Source organism: Euprymna scolopes, chromosome 5 (assembly GCF_053919585.1).
Source record: "Euprymna scolopes isolate OS-2025 chromosome 5, ASM5391958v1, whole genome shotgun sequence".
Lineage (NCBI taxonomy): Eukaryota > Metazoa > Mollusca > Cephalopoda > Sepiida > Sepiolidae > Euprymna > Euprymna scolopes.
The window spans coordinates 150,494,091-150,518,494 of NC_136486.1; the positions used below are offsets into that span (position 1 = coordinate 150,494,091).

The following is a 24,404-nucleotide window of genomic DNA, read 5'->3' on the forward strand; positions in this document are numbered from 1 at the left end:
TCTCTGCTAAATCCCAACGGAACAAAATCCTTCTTTTTAAGCCAACTTTAGAGTTGAAATCATTGAATGATATATAACAGAATTATTAGAATCTGTAAACATATCGGAATTGTCCCATCACTAATAAATATATTTTCTCCAATTTTTTAATATTTTTGTATTTTATCTTTCAGGTCGTCAACTGGCATTTGGAGGCATAGTGTTACCCCTTCATTTAGTTCGTACATTCAAGATATCAACGCTTGTCCTCATCGACAGCATCGGATTCTTGTTAATTTACAGCTGCTCAATCTCTCTTACAACCGTATTTCATCAGTGATTTTCCTGCAGTCAAATAATTTTTGGTCAACTGGTGGTTCGTCCAGTTCTCGTAACTCTGGCAGTCTTGAGACGACGTATGGCAGTGTATGAAACATGTTTCCTTTTTTTATATATACATAAAAATAATTTTTTACATATACGTATATAGTTTGTACTGTTAAAATAAAATAATTATTTTACATATATATAAAAATAATTATTTTTACATATATGTCAAAAAAATTATTTTTACATATATGTAAAATAATTATTTTTACGTTGATGTAAAATAATTTTTTTTTACATATACGTACAAATAATTATTTTTATATATACATTAAAATAATTGTTTTTACATATACGTAAAAAAAATTATTTTACATCAAGGTAAAAATAGTTATTTTATATATATGTAAAATTTTATTCTATTTTAAAAGTACAAACTGAAATTCTTATCAAATGTAATGAAAAGCAATAAAGTCATTGTTTAACTAATGAAAGACACATCATTTAATGTCCTACATCTGGCATGTAGATGGCGCCACTAGTAAAAAATCTGGTGTGTGTTTACATTGGTAATCTTTTAAACCAACACATTTCAGGTAAAAACATTATTACATACTTATGTGTCATGACAAAATTAGTATAAATTCCAAAAATTACAGAAAACAATCCAATAGAAAAATAATTACAAGTAAAAATAAAATTTATTGATTTATGGAGTTTTATTGCATGTTTTAATATGGTAAAGTTGTGTGACCGATTCAGTATGACAAATAATTGACTTGACAAATTAAGGGTTCTCCATTTTTAAACAAATGGATTTCAGAATGTAATTGCAGCTGATTTTTATGTTAAAAATATGCCTAACATTTCTATAAGATCATTTTTCATAATTTTTGGAATGTATCCTAAGTTTGACATGACTTGTAATTATGCAATTTTTTCACCTGAAATGTGGTTTAAAAGATTAAAAGAAAACACTAATGTAAGCAAGCACTAAAAATCCATATAATTTTATAAAGTATTAATCTTAAAATGGTGCTATCAAAATTTGAGCCTAATCGGATTATTATTTTATAAATTTCAGCAGCATCTTAACTCCATTATATTATCCTTTACACCTCATATTCTATTTGCAATGTTTCTGACAAAGTGGGAAAAATTGCTGTTTTCTGAGTCAGAATTTAACCATCTTGCACTTATTGTTGGCTGGTTTTTGATCTTGAAGTAATATTTTTATTTTTTTAGCTCCTTACATCAAGTGGCTTCATGCCTTGTCTGGAGCGATTTTCATAATAAAAGAAAAAAGTATGCTACTGCTGGACATATACAAATGATGCTGAATGCTCAGGTTGTTGAAATTTCACTGTTGTCCCAAAAAACATAAAAAAAACATCCACAATCGTAAGTTGAAGTTGTGTGAAATAACGGAGGTGTTAAAGATATTTGTCAATAAGAATATTATGGTTAAAGTAAATGCCATGTTTTCTTGCAGTTGATCAATAATAATGATGATAATAATAATCATCAACTGTTTCAATGCAACAAAAAGATTTTAACTAGAAATGATTACCTTTTTACGCCCGAGTCAAATTGGTAGTCAACTCAATAGAGAGCAGCAAGTGAAAGCAATCCCGCACTAATAACAGGACGAACGTTATCAAGTAAGATTTTGGCGTTTGCGTTTGGAAATGAGCAAAGTATTTTGGGCATCATTTACCTTGAGAAAAAGAACAAAATAACCCAAAACGATTATAAATGAATAAAATAAAATTGCTTCTTCATCCAAATAATGTACAAATCAATTGTAACTGAAAACAAAAAAACAGTGAATGAATAAAAGCAAAAGATTTTTCATCTATCCAAAATTTATTCACATCAAATCATTTGTTTATTTAATTCTATGATATAACAATATTTTGAAATATCGTATATATAGTGATTTGCAAACATCCACAAAATGTGTTAGGTATTCCTCATTTACATATTTATTTCATAAAAGGTTCCTTACAAATCAATATTTTCTAGTATACATTTCTAATTTGCATTGTCATATTTTCTTATATACGGCATAATCACAATTGACACACTAGTGCCGTCAGATCTCCGGTGTTTAGCAACAATGAACCTGGCCAATACCAGATAGGTGACTATTTGGAACTTCTAGGTGCTGTGTGTGTTCTCCGCTTATGTTGGCATTGTTTCCAGTTGTCCTGCACTTCTCCTTACCACTGGACTCAAGCAGTGCTGATTCAAGAGAGGTGTGGTTAGAGATTATGCAACCCTTGCTACATAATTGCATGTGCAGCTGCCCCTACAGTGGGTATTCTTTGTCTTTCGAGACTTAATGGAGGCATTAAATTTTCTTATATATAGGAGAGCTGGAATATTTACTAGACACTGTGCTCGAATTTCTAAGGTCTCTCTGTACAAGGGTTTGAACCTGGTATGAGGATAGTTTTCCCTAGAAGTAAATCCTGACTAAATATTTAAGATAACATTGTTACTCAAATAAGATCTCAGTAAGGTTACCCAAGAGTGGCTTATACAGTAGAACCCCAGGATACGATGGCCCTAGGATACAGTTTTTTTCAGGTTACAATATGGAATACTATATTTTTCCGGACCCTGGTTACATTATTTGCCCCTCATTACAGTGTTATTTATAATGTTATTTAATTATATACAAGTGTATTATATACTGTACTGTATTGTTTCTAATTTTTAATGCCGTATCCCGGGGTTCTACTGTATATGTATATCTTCTTTAAGTGATGTTACCTATAGAAAAAGCACTAATGACTAGATGAATTCTTGTCCTCAAATCCAGTAAGACCAATAGACCACAAGACAGATATACTATAACATATTTAAATAGTCAATAGGAGAGAGGAAAATTAATGTTCTTAACTTCTTTATTAACTGAATGTTTGGAAGGTAAAGGAGAATTTAATGGAAAACTTGGATATTTATCTCGAATAGAGATTAAGTATAAACCCTAAGAAAGAGGCGCCTTCATTTCTGAGAACTTTGAATGAAATAAGACAAAAATGAGACTATTGGTTGTATGCAAACTTTAAAAGAATAATCTGGGCAAAAGAGATTTGATTCCAATGAAGGAGTGATATGAGAAACTAAGAAATATTTTGAAGACAATTCATTCGACAAAAAAAAAAAAAAAAAAAAAAAAATAGCATCAGCTGTGATTTAATCAGTGCATCATCCTAGGAGGAGACTATGTTAATGAACGAAGTTGAATTTTTTTTTTTTTGTAAAACTTAGTGTTTTCCAGGATCCTCTGATTCCAAAAACCAACATTTTAATCTGTATAGAAGCAGACTGCTGATGAATAAAGTTGAAATTTTCCTAAAAGTTGCTGTTTTATGAGTTAGGCTTGAGATTTATTGAATGATGTTTCAATCGAAGACAAAAGTAATTCATTCAATTAGCAAACACAATAAAAAACAAAAAAGTCATTATTTTTCAATTCTATTAAAAAGCGAAATTTTTATAAGAATATTATTTGGTTCTTGTCCAGAATTCTACTGTAGTTTTATTTTGAAATTAGAAATTCAAATTTTATGAGTACCCAAGAAGTGAGTGTCTCACCTGCCATATTTAAATAAAAATGGCGAGAAACATATAGAGATAACACAACAATAATTCAAACTTGTAGTATTTTTGTTGCAGTGCAAATTCCCATTAATCACTTAAAAGTTATGAAAATAAAAGTACTTGAACAATTTACATGGTTTTTGGGAATATGATATTTTCGTTTTGTCACAAGTACATACATTATACAGATTTTTTGTTATTTTTATTTTTAATATCAGTGAATTCTGGACCAGAACCAATATGTTTATTATTATATTGAATTTTTTTTTTATCTGTATGCTTTGCAACCAAAATACTTTTTAAGACACACAATCGTAAATAACACAGGGCATTATGTACATCTAGTATAGTTAAATATTATAATTGGTTTCATTCGACATAATGTTTCCTTTTAATAATAAACCAAACCTAAATAGCTTAGCTTCATAGACAAGCAGAATTTCTCTAATAACTCAATTTTTCTTAGATGAGCAGATTTATATGGTTTCATTTTTCTTTATAGTAAAAAAATTATTGGGCTGGCCAAAAATTTCATTCATTTGTTTTTAGGAATGACGAACCCAAGCATCAAGTTTATTATTAACCTAATCGATTTATGCAATTTACTTTCCACGCTCAATTTGGAAATCTTGAGAATGTCTGCCATTTGTTTGGTTGTCAAATGGCAATCTTGTTCAACTACTACTTTGACTTGATCTTGATCATTTTTAACCAGATAGAGTGAAGAGCATCTCTCACCGAAATATTTCCTTTTCGGAATCTAGGAAACCATTTCTGGCACACCATTCTCTTTATATACATGGCATATCTTTATACAAGTTTCCATAGATTTTTTTTTTTTCTGTAATAAAAAATACATCAGATATATGCAATGCACTGGTTAATCATTCCATTTCAAGACTTGAAATACAAAAGCAAAAATATAAGAACTCCTTTTTTGGGGCTTAATACAGGATGAAACGATAAAAATGTCACCCTAAAGAAAGCAACACTACAGTTTTGTTTTAAAACTTTTATTGCAAAAAGTCAATTCAGGTAACTTGATTATGTAATAAAACTGACATCTAATCAATGTAGCTGCCTTCAGCCTCGATACATGTCCGAAACTGGGAGCATGTCTTTTCTACAAGTGTCAGCAGGAGCCCAGCGATTAAGCTGGCTTTGGTGTTGTGGGAAATCATGTTGGTGATGTTCTTGACATAAGATCAAATGAAGTAGTCCAGCGGGTTCAGGTTGGAGGAGGAACGGGGCCAGTGAGAGAAGGGTACAAAGTCGTAGCATTCCTTCTGAAGCCAAGTCAGGGTCTCTTTGGACTTGTGGGCCGGTGCCGAGTCCTGCTACCACACCTAGAATCTGATTGCACCAGGGGATCATCACACTCTTCAGCACATCCAGGTACACTTTAGTGTTGACTTTCAAGCCGACTTTGAAGATGTAAAGTGGCATGATGTGGCCTTCACTTGAAAAATCACACCAAAGACTGTAACCGTGGCCGGAAACTTTGTTTTCATCAGTCTGTGCACGTCCCTGTAATTCGTGGCAATCCAGCGGTGAATTTTGAGGGTGCTAGCAATGATCCTGTTTTCAGAACTTGGATCAGTAGAGAGCAGGAGTTGTACAATGGCGCATCTCCAATCTTACTTGTTGAACATTGTGTCACTTTCAGACATGATAGACGGCTCCTATCACTCTTGGAATTTGTATGCAACTAGCCAACTAGTAGATGGTCTGCAAAAAAAAAGAAAACCGGTTTACATCAAATAGAAATGGAATCCTGTTATCTTTTCTAGGGCAACAATTTTATCTTTCCACCCTGTACACACTGTCTACACCAACATACTTTCTACACCAAATGCAGGATTTGAAGACTAGCCATATGAAGATTTCTAGTAGGTTGAAAAGATGACATTTAAAAAAATGAACAAACTTTTTTGCCAACCTAAGATACAAAAACTTTATATATGTTTTTGCATCTTGTTACTACAAGAATTTTTTAGTTTTTATTGAATGTATATTCTTCATTAAACAAAATTTAAAAAAATATATTTAAAAAAAATAATTACAAAATGAAATTTGCCAGCATGCATTTCGGTTTATTTTTTATACAAGTCAACCATCTTTTATTAATTGAAAAAAAAAACAAAAACAAAATGAATCATTTACTTTGTGACTCTTTGAAATTTTAAAGTAATATGAAACCATTTAAACTGTCGAATAGAAAGTCAATTCTTTATTTACAATTCTTAATTATTGAAATCCTTTGAGCTGAGTAATTTGTATATTTATTTATTTATTTGGGGATTGTTATCCTCATCTGCGCAGTGGATAGAGGCGTTGAATCTATATGGTTCCAGGTGAGCATTGTCTGAAGATAGAGGTTTCAATCTTACCCAAAGCCAGCCAGAGGATTAGTTGGTCAAACCAAGGTGAGACAACAACTATGGAAGGCAGTAATTACTGAAGATACAGTTAAAAGACTCAGCATTACTATCCCATCATGGTTAGCCACCTGACAAAGACCAGAAGAATAGTTGGCCGAAACGTCATGAAACAACAATTATAAAGAGAAGAGGATCACAGTCTGCAAATAAATAAATATTCTTAGCAAAAGATTGAAACTTCTGGAAGCTATTTACATCCAACAAATGTTTACATCCAACAAATGTTTACATCCAACAAATGTTTACAGCCAACAAATGTTTACATCCAACAAATGTTTACATCCAACAAATGTTTACATCCAACAAATGTTAAACTATTTTGATTAAATATTTTGTTTTTGTTTTTATCATCTTTATCTTTACAGTCACCATCGCCTGGAATTCCGATGCTGCCTATTGTGATATTCCCCAACTTGACCACGTTGGACCTCAGCAACAACAGATTATCTAATTTGACGAAAGACATTGGTCAGCTTTCGCAGATGAAGATGCTCAATATAAGCGGCAATGAAATACGAGAAGTACGTCTATTAAACTCTTGATATTCAAATGTTTTTGACAGTTGTCTTCATCTTAATTGGGATCAGTTCGTTTTAAAGACCCTAGTAAATCAGCTAGATAGAAGAGACGACTTTGGGTGTACACTGGTTTCTTTCAGTTGATATGCATACCTTATAAACAAATTGATGAACAGCATAATGTCGCCGTTACGTCACAAATGGACAAACAAATTAAACAGGAATAGAAATAAATAAAAATCAGGTCCACATTTTTCTGTTTTACAAGACATTTTTATTACTATTACTCTCTATCATATATATATATATATATATATATATATATATATACACACACACACACTAGCGGGGGCACCCGGTGTTGCCCAGGTGTGGGGGTAAATCAAAACAAAAAGGAAAATAAAGAATAAGTGAACGTAATAACCGTGTTTAAATATTATAATATTTTCTTTTAATCAGAAAACCAAAAACAAAAAAGAACAGCAAACGTGATGCAAAATAAAGAAGTAAACAAAAAAGAAAATGGCATAAATTTAATTATTTAAACTTCTTAAACAAATTGGAAAAACAAAAATTAAAAAAAACAGCAAACGTGATGGAAAAATATAAAAAAAAAAAAAAAACGAACAAAAAATGGCATAAATGAACCTGTTTCAATATTAAAGCTTTAAAATTCAGAAAAAAAAATCTGATATCTCAGCTCGAATGTGCAATCTTAAAATAACAACACTGCCACTTAAAACATCTCTCATTGCCACATGTCTATTTTATCCTAGCGCATTTCTTCTTCCTCCAAACACATGCCTGCCACAACCTTCGCATTGACACGTCCATTTTCTTCAACATTGTCTTTCTTTCTCCGACCTTTACATCGGCCATAGTCAACCATTTCTTACCTGTGTCTTTACATGTCCATTCTCTTCCGAGCACGTGCTGCATTTTTTTTTACCTTTCTTTTCCTTTTTCTTCTCCGCCGACTTGCACACACTTCCTCATTTACATATGTTCTTTTTTCGGCTACTGCTGCTAATATCTTCATATGCTCCTGCTGATGTTTTCCAATGTGTTAACGCATATTCTGTTACAAATAAACCTCAGTTGTTTGGTTTTTCAGCACAACTTTGATTTTTTTTATATGGCAAAGATTTATTTCAAGAAAAAAAAATAGGATACGGTATTAAAAATTAGTAACAGAATACAGTGCAGTATATAATACACATTTATATAATCAAATAACATTATAGATAACACTATAGATGGGGCAAATACTGTAACCAGGGGTCGGAAAAACATCACATTCCATGTTGTAACCCGAAAAAAAAACTATCTTAGGCCCACTTTATCTCAGGGTTCTACTGTATTAAATTTTTATTTTTTAGTGCAGTATTTTTTTTTTATTTTTGTTTTTTCAAAATATTTTGATCATCCTAAATTCTTATTTTCAAACTTATTCATTCATATCATTATTTGATTTATATTTAAATTATTTTAATTTGAATAAATTAATGTTTTTCTTTTAAACTTGAATAATTATTTTACACATTAATATTTATGCTATTTTTTGTAGGCATTTTAATTTTCAACGTCTTAAATCCACTTTTAGTTGTTTTATTTATAATTTGAAAACTTTGTCTAATCAAATGGGGAGGCCAAAAGTTTGTAATTTTTTTTAAAAACTAAATTGTATTATTTTATAAATTTCTAAGGTCGATTTATCATGTAGTGAAAATCCTACCCCCCCCTCCATGCTGACTCTATCTGAAAGGATTTTTTCTTAACTGCCTGGAGACAGGAAAGATATTGACAAAACACGGAAGAGTTTTCATTAAAAAGAAAGTTAAATTTTATATTTATTTCATTTGTTTATACCTTTTTATCACAGAAAAAGGTTTGTAAACTTTTTTTTTGTCTATATCCACCATCATGGAGAGGCAAAATGTCCGCTTGTAATTTTAACACTACAAATCAAATAACAAAAAATGAATTCAAGACGCTAAAAGTTTAATATTAATCAAATAGAGATTGAAGTCCACAACTCGAAAGTAGAATCTTTTGTTTAGACAAATATTAATAACATGTTTTGCAAAAAAAAAAAAAAGACCCCCCTTCCCGAAATAAATATTTTTTTTTTCTTTATATTAAAAATATTATTTTTTTTCTCTATATTAAAAAATGATCTTTTGACCTTCCCCACGTGATCAGATTAGACATGAGATCATTTTTTTAAATTACACATCAAATAATGAAAAGTGAACTTGAGACCTTAAAAGTTAAAATGCCTGCAAAAAATATAAATATTAAAATATAAATTAAATATACTGCTAAAAGAAAAATGTATTTGTTAATTCAAATTACAATAATTTAAACACAAATCAAATAATGAAGTAGTTTGAAAACAAAAATTTAGGATGCTTAAAATGTACTCAATCCAAAAAATAGAATCTATCTTTTGACAATTAGGAACAGTGATTTATTTGTTTATTTTTGTAAAAAAAAAAAAATCAATACCAAAACTATATATTTAGAATTCCTCTTAGATTACCAAAATTAAGCAGTGTTGAGCCTTGTCAGTATCAAGTGGGTGACTATTTAGGAATATCAGACTCTGTATGTAGGAGGACATCAACACCTTCCTGCAAGAATTGTAAAAACTTAACATTATCATCTTGCCTGACCGAGATATACATGTGATTGGGGACTGTTTGTGAATATAATATTCCATTGAGACATCCTCTGAAGGAGGAAGCTGGTTTACTCTGCGCACTGTAAAATTCCACTGGCAGTTGTGTTTTTTAATATTCTTTCACCAGGAACTCACAAGTTCATTCGCAAAATTAACTAATATGTTATAAAAGACTGAATTAAAAAAAACATCTACCCTCAGTCGATGAGGCATTTGTAAATAATGTGACGATGTATGGGAGTGTAGTGACGGTTGAAAAATGATACACGAATAATATAGTAGGTGTGTAATGTGACTTAAAGACAACTGAGATCGGATGACCTCAGAGGAAGATTAAATTTGGATAGAATAGAGATATTTATAGAGCAGGAAACTTTGTTGGTATAGTCACTTTCAAAGAATGGATGAGAGGTCTTGGGTTAAGATAGGTAAAGATAGTAGAAAATGGATATTTGTTTTTTTACCTTTGGCAGGGTCCTAACTCATGCTTGGGCCCTGTCGGTGGGGCATTAGAATACGCCGACTGCCCCCCCCTGCAGAGGGTAAAAGTCCCTCAATGGGGGTCCTGGATATGACCTTAAACTATATCCAGTGGTGAGGCTCCAGCTTGTAGGCTTTGGGGAGTGTGGAGCCACCCTTTAATTACCATTGCTCCCAGGTCCACTCTGACCCGGAGTGGTAGTACCTATTAGGGTCCCAACTATGAGTCAAATAGAAACCGACGTGAAAACAACAAATATATTCTATCAAAAATTTTTTCTTCAAAATCTTTGGATTCGGCATTAAATAACCCAAAAAGGGTTGATATGCCGTAAAACAAAAACAACCAACCAACCTAACTCATGCTTTCTTTATTTTGTTCTTTAGTCTTCACTTTCCATAAGTGATGTTTCTGATAAAGGGGAAAGAATTGCTGTTTTCTAGATTGGAATCTATCTGTATAATACTTATTGTTGACTAGTTTTTGACCTTGAGGTAGTTATTTTTTAGTTTTTAATATTAAGTGGCTTCATGCTTTGTCTGGACTGATTTCCATGAAACAAAAATGAGATAGCAGGGTCAGTTGGCAGGGAAAGGCCAAGGAAAACATGGGAGGAAGTAATATGGATATATTTTAGAGAAAGATGGACAAATAAAGACTTAACCAGAGATAGTTTGAAAGTCAATTTATAAAAGCTATAAACATATAATATGGATGTTAAACTAGAGATGATAGTAAAAAAACAAAAAACAAAAAAAAACATTTGAAGAAGGCTATAGAATACATCAGCATAAAAGTGGCAGCAATCAAGATGATGTTGATGATTTGAATATTGTAAATAACATCTGAAAAATCTTAATAAATGTTTTCTTTTAATTTCCTATTTTCAGCTTCCGCCCGAGATGGGTCTCTTAAAACGTTTGTGGAAATTAGATCTTGACCATTGTCCACTGGAAGGAGCTGTGCATGATTTGATGTTGCAGAATCGATCAGCTGTTGAGATCACTGGATTTCTGAATTCAGTTCTTGAAGCGTGAGTTTTCATTTTTCAGTTATTTTTTTTTTTTCACTTATAATCACCTCAGACATGACAGACGATTATTAAATAGATAATTTATAAAATGTATTAGATATGTAAATATATATCGGGAAAGATATGAACCGAGAGACAATATTATCATCCATCAACTCATCACATCGTAAAGATTTTTGTATACTCATATTCACTCCAAAAAAGGTCAATTGTCACCGAGATATAAAGAGCTACTTTGAATTAGAGACCTGCCTACAGAGACTTTCTAAATGAGCAAAGTTGAGCAGCGAGATATCTGTCCACATTACAATTAAATTTCTGCATGTTAGTACAGTTTAGGAAACCGGCAAAGAATATAGTAGTCTATAGATAGATAAAAGTAAGAATAAAAATAGTTACGTGTTAAACTGATATAATCTTGGATTTGGATAAAATATAGACGATGGTTAAGTCAGATATGATTATAAAAATAAAATAAATGAAGAAATGGACTAAATGAACGAAAAATATTTACAAATTTGCAATTGATTGAAGATATTTTGCGTGAGAATTGTTCGTGGAATTTAACCCGAAGAGGAAAAGATATTAAATCCATGTAGAGCAAGTCCAAAATGAATGATGTTGTTGTGTGATGTTTATTGACCTTGTTTTGGGAAAAGCTGGACTCTTCTAGACACTATGAATAGAGTTACGACTAAGTATTATGGCTGTCATTAGAAGCAGCCATAGCCACAGTATCAGGTGCAGACTTTCTTTAATATACTAAATAGATTCTTGTAAATACACCGTGTTTTAATAATCAGTGCTTCAAGATCACAACAATGAAAGATATTTTATGTGAAAATTGTTTGAAAGGTTTGAGTGTTAGAAGTAGTTATTTACTTCCTTCCCACTGCTTGAAGATGTCACACAAGGTTAGAAGGCGAGGAGAGCCAAGTCAGTGCTCCAAAACATGGACCAATCTGACCTAGAAAAAATTGACTGGACAACTCTGTAGGCATTCTCTAGTGAGAATGCCTACAGCATTAAGCAATGAACTTACTCCTCCTAAAAGCCAGAAAAGCTTGGGAGAAGGACCTCCTAGGTGATATCCAGGTGAATATCTAAGCCAAACAGGTAGAGGGCCATATAAATGGCCCAGAACCTGTCAAGCTGATTATTGAGAACAAATCCTCAACTAGTTTTTCTATTCAAGCCTCCTCATAATTGAAGCAGCAAGGAGGCAAAAAAATGTGGGGTGGATGTTAGAAGTATGTTTGTATGTCTATAGGTTTATCTTCAGCCAGCATGAATATGCATGGGATACAATGCATGAGTATGTACTGGCCTTTGTTTGGCTGTGAATGCATTCATTATCATTTGTTAGTGTGTGAATGCATTCATTATCATTTGTTAGTGTGTGAATGCATTCCTTTTCATTGTTTAGTGTGTGAATGCATTCTTTTTCATTGTTTAGTGTGTGAATGCATTCCTTTTCATTGTTTAGTGTGTGAATGCATTCCTTTTCATTGTTTAGTGTGTGAATGCATTCCTTTTCATTGTTTAGTGTGTGAATGCATTCCTTTTCATTGTTTAGTGTGTGAATGCATTCCTTTTCATTTGTTAGTGTGTGAATACATTCATTTTGATTTGTTAGTGTGTGAATGCATTCTCTTCCATTCTTTAGTGTTTGAATGCATTCATTTTCATTGGTTAGTGTTTGAATGCATTCATTTTCATTGTTTAGTGTGTGAATACATTTCTTTTCATTGTTTAGTGTGTGAATGCATTCCTTTGCATTAGTTAGTGTGTGAATGCATTCCTTTTCATTTGTTAGTGTGTGAATACATTCCTTTTCATTGGTTAGTGTGTGAATGCATTCCTTTTCATTGTTTAGTGTGTGAATGAATTCCTTTTCATTGGTTAGTGTGTGAATGAATTCCTTTTCATTGGTTAGTGTGTGAATGCATTCCTTTTCATTGGTTAGTGTGTGAATGCATTCCTTTTCATTGTTTAGTGTGTGAATGCATTTTTTTTATTTGTTAGTGTGTGAATGCATTCATTTTTCTATGAGGTAAGGTAGAATAGAGCCTAATGTATACGTAGCAATTACACATTTTGATGTACTATTTTCTTTTGATGTAACTAGACAGACACCACTGAATAACTGGTCTATCGATCAATTGGGTGTCTTGGCATATAAATACAATTTGTTGGACAAGTTTGTCTACTGCTCACAGAGGTTATTTCTTCCTAACCACTTGTGTCTGGAGAGTTATTTGAATCGGACATTCACTGTAAGGTACTTCCAAATCACCAGTTTATGATGAAATATACAAGTATGTGTAGCACTATCCGGTCTATAGGGATTGCTCATTAGCTGTTTTTTATTCCTTTTCAGTACTGCCAAAATAAATGGTATTTTCTATTAATCTCTAATATCGCTGTTTACGTTTTCATCAATCAGATGGACAGTCTATTTAATTGTTTTTAATATGGAACGAGATGGATCGTCTATCACAATCAAAACTTTAATTATAATGTATATAGATACTTAATTATTCCCCATTTTAAAACCATTAAAACTATCTTCAAAATCTAGAGGGCAAAGGTCTTTTTGCCTTCCTACTGTCTCTTTCGCACAGAATAGATGTTGTATCTCTCTGTGTTGTCATTATTTTCATGTAAAGTGTTAGACTGAGATTCAATCTATGGTTCCCCCCTCCCGCATAACATTTGTAACAAATACTCATCTAGCTACAACAACTGTCAACAATTTTACCTACTCTATCAGTTCCTAAAACTAAACAAGAATTCCACAAGCAAAGTTTCTTCCCTAGAACTGTCTGTGGAACACAATACCATGAGGCTGCTTCCCTGCTGACTATAATGTTGTCATTTTCAAATCTAATGTAAGTTTTTGTTGATCTGTCCTCTTAAATAATCAGATCTGACCGAAGTTCTTCTGTTATCAATAAAGGTGTTATCTCATTAACCTTTATCTTCAAGTGGCCCTTAACCAATCGATAATCAGTGAAAGTAAAAAAAAAACATTCTTGGAATTATGCAAGTAAATTATTGTTGAATTTAAAAAATATTTTCTAATTTTGTCCATGCCAAATTATGTATATTGTAGTGATGGGACGATTCCGATACAATTACTGATTCCATGCTAAATTCCCGATTCCGATTCTTTATAAATCTCTAAATATTTAACTATAAGATTGTTGTTTTTCCTGATTTTCCTAAAAACACACGTAAAATATGCAGATATTTTCCTAAACGTAAAAATACACTTGTGGATGATGATCTATCGATTTTAGCTTTACTAGTATTTTAAAATCAATAAATATCTATTATTTTATGATTATTACCAGCAGTGGAAGATTTTGGTTTAAGCAAAATAAATAAAAAAGACATTTAAAAGAATCATTTTGCCATCGGAAAAAAGGCATTAATTTTTCTGATACCGATACCGATTCCGATTCCACCAAATCTTCCGATTTTTCTGATTCCGATTAATCATCCCAACACTAGTATATTGCCATCGAGGTGTAAGGGCTACAATCATTAGGGATAAGTGGGAAGTTGTTTAGCAAGATATTTGTTCACATTATATTTAAATTTCTACATGTTGGTACAGTCAGGGGAAAAAAAGGAAGCATGGAGGGAATTCCAAAAGCAAGCACTCTGAGGAAAGAATCTATCAGAGTAGAATGTTTTTCTTCATTTGGCACCTCTACACCGAAGAGGTGAGAGTTTGCTGCTAGTCTAATTAATCAAGAATATTTATGTTGAGAGGGAACAATTACGATAAATTCTTTGTAGCACATTCCTTGGAAGTATGTGTAAAACAAGTGCAGACATGCTTTATTGCAACAATGTGATGAGGAATAGATTGTGAGAGTGAAAGAATTACTCAAAGTTTCTATTAATTTTATTTGAGGCTGTGTCATTAGTAGTGATGGGACGATTCTGTACTAAATTCTCGATTCTGATTGTTTACAAATCTATAAATATTTAACAATGAAGTTATTTTCCCCTGATTACTGTAAAAACATGTTAAATGTACATATGTTTTCTCAAACATAAAATCAGTTTCGTGGGAGGGGGTGATTTATATATTTTAATTTTTTTGATAGCTTAAAATCAGTAAAGATTAATTATTTTAGTATTATTGCCAGCAGTGGAAGATTTTGCTGTAAACAAAATCAAATTAAAAATATAATTTAAGGGATCATTTTTGGCATGGGAAAATAGGCACACTTTTTTTCAATACCCTCAAACATTCTGATTTTTTGATTCCCAATTCTGGTTAATTGTCCCAACACTAATCATTAGGATCATCTTTTTTGTTTAAACTGTTGTTTTCTAATTTATGGTTTAATCCTTTTTATTTTCTCTCATTTTTCAGCGAATGTGAATACAGCTGCTTAAACTTGATGTTAGTTGGCACACATAATGTAGGGAAAACATCTTTGCTGATGCAACTTCGTAAATTTTGCAAGGTTCCCAAAGACAGCCGGCCTAAAGTGAGTGCCCATTTCCTTTCAGCATTTATCCATGCGTCATCATCATATTCAGTGTTAACGTTGGCTTTTCATAATGACATGTGTTGGACGGCTTTTAGAAATTGACTTCCAAGCTAACCTATCTCTGTCCAGGTTTTTATTTAGCCTTTTTCTCTCAAATTCATCTATATCACTTTCTCTAATCTTTTCCTTGGTTTACCCCCCCCCTAACTAACTGATCCTGCTACCTCAACTTTTCTATATCTTATTCATCCTTTCAGTATAATCATACAGTTTTACATCTTAAGATTTACATTACATAACCATCATATCATTCTTTTTTCATTTCTCTCCATGCAACACATAACCTCAACCCTCACTGGCCAAGTTTCACTTCTATACATCGTTGCACTTCCCTTAGTCGTGTAACACCATCAGTCGGTAATTAGTGTGACCACCTAAGTGTTACACAAATGTCCTGGGAATGGCAACCAATGTCTGTTTGCCAGCATGGAGTTACCTGCTCTTCTGGTGGACGACTCTAGGCCCCTCTAGTGTTAACGAACAGTATTCCAGAAAACAATAAAACATACCTATGTGTTGGGTTTCTTTTCGTTATTGTTCATCTCGGGTCACAACGGCAGCAGTTCTGAGGAGGATGGGAGAGTTTCTTGTTTTTTTCCTACCAGCTCCCATCTGTAATGCTCTGGAAAATTAAATGGTGACATACCTCTTTTGTTGAGCTCCCCATTCTTTGAGGCAACTTCTTCCTGTTGGGTTCTGGCTGAGAAGGGTGGCCAACCTTGTCTTGATGTTTAAAACAGATCAACCACATGCAACACAATTTTTTTTTTTATTGTCCGAGGCCATGTTGGGTCGTATCGACATTATTGTTCAAGTCCATGTTTGGTCGTATCGACGTTATTGTCCGAGTCCATGTTGGGTCGTATCGACATTATTGTCTGAGACCATGTTGGGTCGTATCGACATTATTGTCCGAGTCCATGTTGGGTCGTATCGACATTATTGTCCGAGTCCATGTTGGGTCGTATCGACATTATTGTCCGAGACCATGTTGGGTCGTATCGACATTATTGTCTGAGACCATGTTGGGTCGTATCGACATTATTGTCTGAGACCATGTTGGGTCGTATCGACATTATTGTCCGAGTCCATGTTTTGTCGTATCGACATTATTGTCCGAGTTCATGTTTTGTCGTATCGACATTATTGTCCGAGTCCATGTTGGGTCGTATCGACATTATTGTCCGAGTCCATGTTGGGTCGTATCGACATTATTGTCCGAGTCCATGTTGGGTCGTATCGACATTATTGTCCGAGTCCATGTTGGGTTGTATCGACATTATTGTCTGAGACCATGTTGGGTCGTATCGACATAATTATCCGAGACCATGTTGGGTCGTATCGACATTGGTATTGTGTCGAACATACTGCTCCAAGTCTAGAGTTCTTTTTCTTTTATTGACACATGTTGTATTATAATTGTATGATGCGATTGGCCAACGAACATTAACAAAACTTGGAAAAAAGAATTAACACATCCTGAGTTGACTATTATTTTCATCGTTTATTGCTTTTATTTTTTTCTCTTTCATTTTCCATTAGATCGACATTTCAATGAAAATTTGAACAAAACACTAATGCATCACGAAGCAGAAATAAAATGACTGCAGAAAGTATTTGTAATCAATATTTGATCTCTAAATTAAGTGAGATTTTCCATTTCTGTCAGGATTTATGCAAAAAGTAGAATTCATTAAAAAAAAAAGGGTGGGAAAAATGTATAAATTAGTTTTAATACGATTAAGAAAAAAGAAAAAGATTTTTATTGCTAAATGCACAGATTAAATGGACACATCTTTTAAATGCATTCTACATTTCTATAAGATGTGCATCCATCTGTCTTGCATGTGTAAGTTTGAGATACCTTCAATAAAAAAAATTTCTGTCAATTTATTTTTGATAAGTCCAAGGATCTTGGTTTTTGAAATGATATTTTTGTTATGCTCAAGTTTAAAACAATTTTAACCATTGAATGTTCAGTTAGAGTGAACACATCTTAAAATGTTTTTTTATTTTTACTTTTTTATTTTTTATTTTTACTTTTTCAAAGTTTTTCTTTTTCTTTTATTTTTTTATTTTCTGTTTTTTTATTTCATTTTTATTTTTTGGTTCTTATGTTATTTTCTGTTTTTTCCTTTTTTATTTTGTGTTTCTTATTTTGATTTTATTTTCTATTTTTGTTCTATTTTTTGTTTCTTTTAATCTGTTTTTGTTTCTTTTAATTTTTTCTTATTTTTTAATTCTTTTTCTTTGTTTTTCTTTCTTTTTTGTCCTTTTCTTCTCTTTTTCTCTTTGCTTTTTTCTTAATTTTCTTTTTAGTTTTTCATTTTTCATTCTTTTAGTTTTTTCTTTGTATTTTCACTTTATTTTTTATATTTTTAATTTTTCTTTATAGCATTTTCTTTTTATGTTTTCTTTCTATTTTCTTAAAAAAAAAAATTGTTTATCTTCTGATTTTCTCTCCATCTCACTCTTTCTCATATCCACACTTTCTTAGCATTGGGTTGAAAGAGTTGGGGGTGGCAGCCCTGCAAAGGGTAAACTCCTCTCTACAGTGGGAATTGATATGGATGAAGTTATTCTGGACAAATCAACCAAAGGACCAATCACATTCCGCACATGGGATTTTGGAGGACAGGTACATCAATTTTATTTTTCAAAGATATCTTGAAGTGAAATTATGTAAACTTAAACTTGAAACAATTTCTCATTTAATAAGAAAATATTTCCAGTAAATTGTTCAGTAGAAAAGTTTATTTTACTTTTTTTTTTTTTAATACAAAAAATTTATTTATTTTAGAATCAGAATGTATGAAAAAAAAACCCCAAAAAAACTACATCTTTCCATTTTTGTGATTTTCAGTTATCTAGCACACCACCTAGCATTGACCAGTTGTAAAATACACTTAAATATGGCATTTTAATTTATGCAGATTTCATTTTTATTATTATAGAACCAATTGCCTATTTATTGTTATATTGTACCCAATATATGGTAGAGATTTGAAAAGTATTAAAAAAAAGTCACTAAACTTAAAAAATTAACCGACTTTAAGATTTAAATGTATATTTGCGCATGCGTAGAGGAGCATTTTAAGTAGACTTATGCCTACCAAGTTTCAAATTTTTAATTTTGAGTCCTTAGCAGCTATTTTTAATGGCTCAAAACCAATTTGAATTTATTCCATAGGTTTGAATTCTCTAAATATCAAGTTTTAAGTCTGTAGACCTAAAATTGATAATAGTTTGGTAGAGACTGTTCTGCAAACATACACACACCAGCATGATCACTAATATATATATATATGGATCTTCACTATTGTAGCCGTCAGTAACCATGACGACTGTGTTCACTCCCCTTCCATTTCTTCCTCCACTACTGTTTTCACCCACCCTCTATATTATTATATTACCCTCACCTCCTTACCACTTTCTCTAACCTTAAACTACCCTTTCAACTCTTCCTCCTTTTTTTAACAGTAACTTGATCTTCGGAATCAATTTAATCCCATATATATATATATATATATATATATATACATATATTTGTATTTGTATAACAAAAGAAAAACTTAAAAAATATTTCTAATGGAAAAGATTATTTCTTATGTTGAGATTATTTTTCTGCGTTTCTCTTTTGAATAATCTTGTGTAAAAAATACTTTTACACGTTTTGCATCAATCAAAATGTTTGTTGTCCAGAATTCAGCCTAATTAAAAGAGATATATATATATATATATATATAGAAAACTCTTTACCTACCCATCATAGAATGAAAATGGCATATACCAATAATCACATAAATTTATCAAGCAGTTTTTGTTTTTTTTAAAGAAAATCTTTTTTTTTTTTTTTTTTTTTTTAACGATTTTTAATAATTAATAACAAATTGTAGCCATTACAAGGCTGTTGTTTGTTTATATTTCTGGAGATGTTGTTACGAGGGAGGTAACCAGTGATAAATTTTAAAGATGGTGTAGCAAGACGAATCATAATCACTTCCTCATAAAATTTGATGTTCTTATTAAACAATTTTTATAAAGAAAATAATTTTTTAAGCAATTAATATTAATATATAGGAATTACAACATAAATCTCACAAGTTTAAATTATTGAGTTATCTCCTTGTGTTTCTACAGATTTTTTTCAAAATGGTAGGTGAGACAGTCATTCCTTGGATAGTCATAAAATTGATTTCCTTATTTAAAAATAAAACTACTTGATCAATATACATGATTTTTAGGATCTGATATTTTTGTTTTGTTATGGATGCATAAATAATACAGATTTTTCTTGATTTCTGTTTTTTAATATGGGGAAATTCTTGTAAGAACTATTTTACCATTAAGATATTCTAGAATCTTGTACTCTTTATTTCCAAAGTACATGCTGACCAAGGATGTAATGTGTGTAAAATATGGTTGTTTTATTTCAGCGAGAATATTACGCTACACATCGGTATTTCCTGTTGAAAAGGTCTCTCTATTTGGTCATTTGGAAAATTACTGATGGTGAAGAAGGAGTGAACGGAATGTTACAATGGCTGATAAATATACAAGTAAGTCAAGAAAAAAAAAAAGACATCCCACTTTGCATCTTTCTTTTTCCTGTTTTTGAATCTTCCTTTTTCTGAAGGCATTTGTTCATCCAAATAAAACCAGTAAATCTTTGCATCTTTCTTTTTCCTGTTTTTGAATCTTCCTTTTTCTGAAGACATTTGTTCATCCAAATAAAACCAGTAAATCTTTGCATCTTTCTTTTTCCTGTTTTTGAATTTTCCTTTTTCTGAAGACATTTGTTCATCCAAATAAAACCAGTAAATCTTTGCATCTTTCTTTTTCCTGTTTTTGAATCTTCCTTTTTCTGAAGACATTTGTTCATCCAAATAAAACCAGTAAATCTTTGCATCTTTCTTTTTCCTGTTTTTGAATCTTCCTTTTTCTGAAGACATTTGTTCATCCAAATAAAACCAGTAAATCTTTGCATCTTTCTTTTTCCTGTTTTTGAATCTTCCTTTTTCTGAAGACATTTGTTCATCCAAATAAAACCAGTAAATCTTTGCATCTTTCTTTTTCCTGTTTTTGAATCTTCCTTTTTCTGAAGGCATTTGTTCATCCAAATAAAACCAGTAAATCTTTGCATCTTTCTTTTTCCTGTTTTTGAATCTTCCTTTTTCTGAAGGCATTTGTTCATCCAAATAAAACCAGTAAATCTTTGCATCTTTCTTTTTCCTGTTTTTGAATCTTCCTTTTTCTGAAGGCATTTGTTCATCCAAATAAAACCAGTAAATCTTTGCATCTTTCTTTTTCCTGTTTTTGAATCTTCCTTTTTCTGAAGACATTTGTTCATCCAAATAAAACCAGTAAATCTTTGCATCTTTCTTTTTCCTGTTTTTGAATTTTCCTTTTTCTGAAGACATTTGTTCATCCAAATAAAACCAGTAAATCTTTGCATCTTTCTTTTTCCTGTTTTTGAATCTTCCTTTTTCTGAAGACATTTGTTCATCCAAATAAAACCAGTAAATCTTTGCATCTTTCTTTTTCCTGTTTTTGAATCTTCCTTTTTCTGAAGACATTTGTTCATCCAAATAAAACCAGTAAATCTTTGCATCTTTCTTTTTCCTGTTTTTGAATCTTCCTTTTTCTGAAGACATTTGTTCATCCAAATAAAACCAGTAAATCTTTGCATCTTTCTTTTTCCTGTTTTTGAATCTTCCTTTTTCTGAAGACATTTGTTCATCCAAATAAAACCAGTAAATCTTTGCATCTTTCTTTTTCCTGTTTTTGAATCTTCCTTTTTCTGAAGGCATTTGTTCATCCAAATAAAACCAGTAAATCTTTGCATCTTTCTTTTTCCTGTTTTTGAATCTTCCTTTTTCTGAAGGCATTTGTTCATCCAAATAAAACCAGTAAATCTTTGCATCTTTCTTTTTCCTGTTTTTGAATTTTCCTTTTTCTGAAGACATTTGTTCATCCAAATAAAACCAGTAAATCTGGTTTCTTTTTATGTCGAATTCCTTTTGTCTTTTTTCATATATCCTGTCTCCACGTTATTTAAATGGATGATACTGTAACCCAACCACCTAGGATGGTCGAATTTTACATTGGTAATGGTTATAATAGAGCAAAATTAGAACTGTTTGTTATATGAACAATCCTGGGCAATTCTCGATTACCTTGCTGACTCCATTTGTTTGTTTGATAATGCATCCTAAAACAAGGAAAAATAGCTTCAGTTAGTCGATTTGCGGTTGATAATAATATATTAATACTAATATTGTTTTGCTAATAAAGTCATATGTTTCAAGAAAATAATAGTGAAACATTGTTTATGCTACAACCGAGAGCAGTACCTGACCTTGAGGTCATCTTTCCAAGCTATTCTCGGCATGAGAAACATCTTGATTAAAAATTACCTTGAGGAGCGATTATGTACGATTGGTACTGAACTAATCAAAAAAGAAGGGGATATGACGGAGCAATAACCGATTGGCTAGAATGGACCTGAGAGTTTCAGTCTCCAACCCGTCACCCCCTTATATAAGCTTATACACAAGCGATTTTGAACATCTCTTGTCCTTCTAGTAAGCTGCAAGACCCCTGGTGGAGTATACTTGTCATGTAATGGTTCTTGCTCAAAAATAGATTTCTTGTTTGTGAAAATGTCTCTGCTGCTAAAAACAATCCAGAACATTGACACATATCGCTGACAGAAGCCCTCCCTTACCATCACATAAGTGATCTGATGGTGACAACATTAAAAAAGGAAAGGATGAACTAACTTGTGACTGTTGGTTGTGCCACCACTATCAAAGATCTATGATACTTAAAAAGGGTATTTCTTTGAACGAACTATTGGTGCCACGATTTCAAACACTTGTACCTCTTTTCACACCTTTTCTACCATTTTATTTTAATAGAATTTGTAAATAGGTAACCTACCTGTTAATATATCCTGTAGTTGTAGAAACTTAACATCTTCATTGGTATTTTTCTTAAATGCTGTACGGAGTAATGTGCCGTCAGTTCCAAGAGCTAACCCCAAGTCCGAGTGACAGTACACAGAATTAACCTAATCATAATGTGGGGCATGTGCCGTTGTTTTGGACTCAAGAAGATTGATTATGTCACTCGTGGACTTTGAGAAAGAGAATGAAGAAACCTGAAGCGACTAACCAATCCTGTTCTTATGTAGATGATCAAGGCCAATCAATCATGTGGTTCAACAGCTATTCTGGTCACCCAGAATAACTGTTGAACTTTCTTGGGCGTTCTGTAATCGGAAAGACCTAAAAACGAACTCATATACTGGCATATACCTCCCTTGTGGTCTTCATCCTGTTATAATACATTGTATATTTTATCTTCATATTACAATGCATTCGAAGAAGTAAGAGTGCTCAACTGTATTAAGAGCATAATATATTTATAATAGTTATATGCTGATTAGTCATCTGTACTGGCAGACGAACACATGCGCGTATACTTAAACAAAAATGAAAATAAACAAACATATAATACGTTAAAGTAGTTTGTTTGAAGCATTGATTAATGTGCATATAAAAATAAATTTTAGTTTATAGAAGGCAGAACTGTAGCAGACACAAATAGACCCCTTTTCTTCTCGCGCATTCGCTTCCTCTGAGTGAGTGATGAGGCGTTAAACTGTCCAATCTGAGGACTTGCACACGAATACAAATTAACCCCTAGGGACCAGACAGCTTCCGGTCCCAGAAGAAAACTCTCTCTTACGCTACCAGCCTTCGTCGGTGCTAGACGCCTGTTCTCTTCGCTGCTCCTACTAAAGGTATTGACGACAGCCGCGGGTTGTAACTACCTCGTAAGGCAGTGGAGACCCGACTCTACTTTCTTCCTTCAGTACGCTTTGCAAATAAACCTTTCCCTTGTTAAGTTGAAGAAGTTGTTTGTCATTGTTCATAGAATTGTGTTATTTTATTTTATTAGGGAAATTCCCTAAAATGGTGACTCCGTCGTGATAACACATTTCCGAACAGACACTTCTTTCGCTTTTTAACAGGGTAAGGCGCGCATTTTAAAAACCAGCACATGCTTTCCAACCACACACATAAACAGACAACGGATTTGGGAGAGCACATTTAAAACTTAAAAAAAAAAAAAAAAAAAAAAAAAACAACAACAAAAAAAGACGTTATTTCCCTCTCTTCCTTATCGTTTTTTTCCCGTTATATATATATATATATTATAAACTAAGGAGCATACAAAAAAACAAAAAAAAAAACAAAAAAAAAAAACAAACAAAACAAAGAAAAAACACCCTTTTCTTTCACAACGGCGGGCTACACATAAAAAAAAAGAACGCCAACCTACTAAAAGAGGTGACACTTTCTTGGTGTACGAAAATTCTTATACCAAACTTGAACTTCTAATGCTATCTTTTTTCTACCTTGAACATTTCTGCCGTGTTAACGCGCACCGCGCATAAGAAAAAACTCAAAAAAAAAAAAAAAAAAAAAAATAGAACTTTCACAAAGTTTTTCCGCATTAGCACTCTTCGGCCAAAATGTAAGTACTTAAAGAGTTCATTTATCTTCAGGTTCACACACATTTATAAAAAAAAAAAAAAAAAAAAAACCCATATTGTCCACATTTTTTTTTGCTTCACGGCTCTTCCTGATATAATTTTGTTTTAGCTTTATTTCATGGTAATTTTGTTTCTTTCTTCTCCTCCCCCATTAGCCTGTTAATTTTTTTTTTTTTTGTATTGTCTCTGTTTA

The 24,404-nt window shown here is 32.0% G+C and overlaps 1 protein-coding gene across 1 annotated transcript in view; it reads left to right on the forward strand.

The window, feature by feature from the left end:
• LOC145277020 (leucine-rich repeat serine/threonine-protein kinase 1-like) overlaps positions 1 to 24,404 on the forward strand; it is a 611,216-nt gene that overhangs the window by 137,534 nt on the left and 449,278 nt on the right. Inside the window, exons 10-15 of the mRNA XM_080128624.1 lie at positions 174 to 405; positions 6,725 to 6,880; positions 10,932 to 11,074; positions 15,468 to 15,585; positions 18,146 to 18,286; positions 20,085 to 20,207. Of these exons, the coding sequence (XP_079984750.1) occupies positions 174 to 405; positions 6,725 to 6,880; positions 10,932 to 11,074; positions 15,468 to 15,585; positions 18,146 to 18,286; positions 20,085 to 20,207 (913 nt within the window). The remainder of the gene's footprint in view (positions 1 to 173; positions 406 to 6,724; positions 6,881 to 10,931; positions 11,075 to 15,467; positions 15,586 to 18,145; positions 18,287 to 20,084; positions 20,208 to 24,404) is intronic.